The sequence below is a fragment of the Cicer arietinum genome, chromosome 1 (assembly GCF_000331145.2).
Source record: "Cicer arietinum cultivar CDC Frontier isolate Library 1 chromosome 1, Cicar.CDCFrontier_v2.0, whole genome shotgun sequence".
Lineage (NCBI taxonomy): Eukaryota > Viridiplantae > Streptophyta > Magnoliopsida > Fabales > Fabaceae > Cicer > Cicer arietinum.
In genome coordinates, this window is record NC_021160.2 from 8471837 (window position 1) to 8474407 (window position 2571).

The following is a 2571-nucleotide window of genomic DNA, read 5'->3' on the forward strand; positions in this document are numbered from 1 at the left end:
ATAACCATTAGTTGCATTAATTATTCATATATCATTAATCAAATTACAAAAACGAAATTTTTTCGAAGTTAAAAATTAAATTTTTAAAAGGTTTTATTGCGATTACATGATGTTTATCATTCTACATCATTGTATCATATGTTATATTATTTAAAGAAAATCAAATCATTATTTTTTAATTAAAAAATCATAGTAAGAGACTAAATTTGTCAAATTTTAAATCAGAATAACTGATTTTATGAATCGATAAAAATAAAAAATTAAAACTACAATTAAACATAAAAATAATAAAACTTCATTGAAATTTAAAAGTGACTGTCTTTTTAGTACAATCTTTATTATTAAATGTACAGGTTAACTAGTGTTGGATGGAGTGAATATAAATTATGGAGAACTATCTAAGAAAGCCATGAAAGGCCTAGATATCAATGTACAATATATATACACAAGTAAGATAAACTTCGAGAATCTATGACAAAGTTTGGTGTTGTGAATGACCAAATTTGGTAACAATAGAGGCAGTAATTTGACACATATCCTGCACATATTGATTATTATCCCCTAGAGGCGAAGCAGATGAACTAGTGGTGCCATAACATTTCTTCTCACAAGAAGCAGCCAAATTTCCAGCAACATATGCACTTTGTTTCACACCATTATAATCACGTTTGTCCACACAATTTAGAGCTTGTGGAATAAGCTCTTTTGATATTTTTGTGTACGAAGTAATGCAACTATCCAATGCATTTTTCAATTGTGTATGTTGGGTTTGCGCATAAACCTCGTGAAGTTGCTCCAATATTAAGGGCGCTTTGGCCGCGACAACCTCAAGTGTTACACGAACATATCCCGAAATGTCAACACTTTGTGTTTGTGTAAATTGTTGTGAATATAAATTTGATTTTAATGTTATAAGGCAAAGATGGTAATGAGGTGTTTTTCGACATATTTGTTCGATTGAACCTGACATTGGTAGATTGCATTGGATTGGTTGGATGGAGGATATAATGGTAAAGAAAATGATAATTGAAAAGCTTGAAACCTTCATTTTGTATTTTATTTTCAAGAAAATTGATTATGATTCTCTTAATTGATTTAAAAACAATAAAGATAAGAGGATAATTTGGATTGTGCAAAGGCTTTATAGAAAGGGACAATGAAACAAATTAATGGTGTGAATATTTAACCATTTTAAGATATATATTTTGACGCTTTGCTTTTTGGTCGCTAGTCCTCTCAAAAGCCATGGTTCAAGATGAGTCAAAAAAATAAATGAGTCAATGCTATGTAATTTATTTGGGCATTTTCTAAATTTTAACTTCCTCTCGTCCCAGTTATTTATAAGAGAATTATTGGATTTTTTAGGGTCATATTTATAAATAAAAAATTACAACTTTTATGATGAATTTATTATTTAAGTGACATTTTATTTGTATATACAAAATTTATTTATTTATTTTTTCGTATTAGTGATTGTATTTATTATCTTATTATTTTCCATTTTCAATATATGAGGATATATTGAGTAAAAAAATATATGAGAATATATTTATAAAAACCTTTTAAAACATACAACAATAAATTAAATTTAGTGATTTCTTCTTTTTTCATCGTATAATAGTAATTAGTAGGAGAGTGAATAATTTTTTATCTTTACTGGTTACACTATCATCACTTTATTTTTATTTTTTTAAATTAAAATTTATTAATCTAATCCCAAACCTAACATTACAATAAGAAAATTCTATCCACCTTTTATAAAATAATACAGGCGATTGAGTCATTTTTTTTATATATCTCAAAATCAATCCCATCAGAAAATATGCAAATTGGTAGATTATTGTTTTCTCTATTTTTAATTATACAAAATTATTTTGTATTGTATAATTTGTTTGTAAAGATATTTGATCGATTTTCTAGTTATTTAGAAATATATAACAATCATATTTTGCATCTAAAAATAACATCTGTTGTGTTTTGTTTTTTATTTTGATAGAGTTGTTGTAAGTCATTTGTGACTAAATAAAGAAATAAATCTTGATAAAAAAATAATTAATCTTGTGAAGAAACATAGAGGAACCAATATAAAATTCATTTAAATAATTATTTTTATTAATTTTTTACAATAGTCATTTTTTATTTTACCAAGTAATGTTTTTTATTGATAGTATCAGCCTTCATTATAATCATGTATAGTATAGATATATTTGATGTGATAATTTAGCCAAATTAAAGTAGTACATGTTTTATTTTATAAATGAACATATAGTGTGTGAATTTTTATAATTTGTCACACTATCTATAGATGAACAAAGAACTATCGTATCTTGATATTGTAAATAAATTATAAAACATTGAACATACTTGATGTGACAAAATGAATAATTGACATTTAATGTTTAGCTCTTTAACTCGACGATCCAACCTCCTAGATTTATTATTAATGATATTATTTAATGTATATTTTTTATTGTCTTATTTAAAGGTATATTAACAATTATTTGAAAAATATTGAAACAAATAAACATAATAAGATATATGAATATGTTGGTGAAGGAGAAAATCAGAGAA

At 24.8% G+C, this 2571-nt stretch overlaps 1 protein-coding gene across 1 annotated transcript; it reads right to left on the reverse strand.

Annotated features, from left to right (window-relative positions):
• Positions 1-272: 272 nt before the first annotated feature.
• Positions 273-1090, reverse strand: LOC101495694 (uncharacterized). Its single transcript, XM_004486480.3, has one exon. The coding sequence runs from the start codon at positions 1046-1048 to the stop codon at positions 470-472; it is 579 nt and encodes a 192-aa protein (XP_004486537.1). The 5' UTR covers positions 1049-1090; the 3' UTR covers positions 273-469.
• Positions 1091-2571: the final 1481 nt, after the last annotated feature.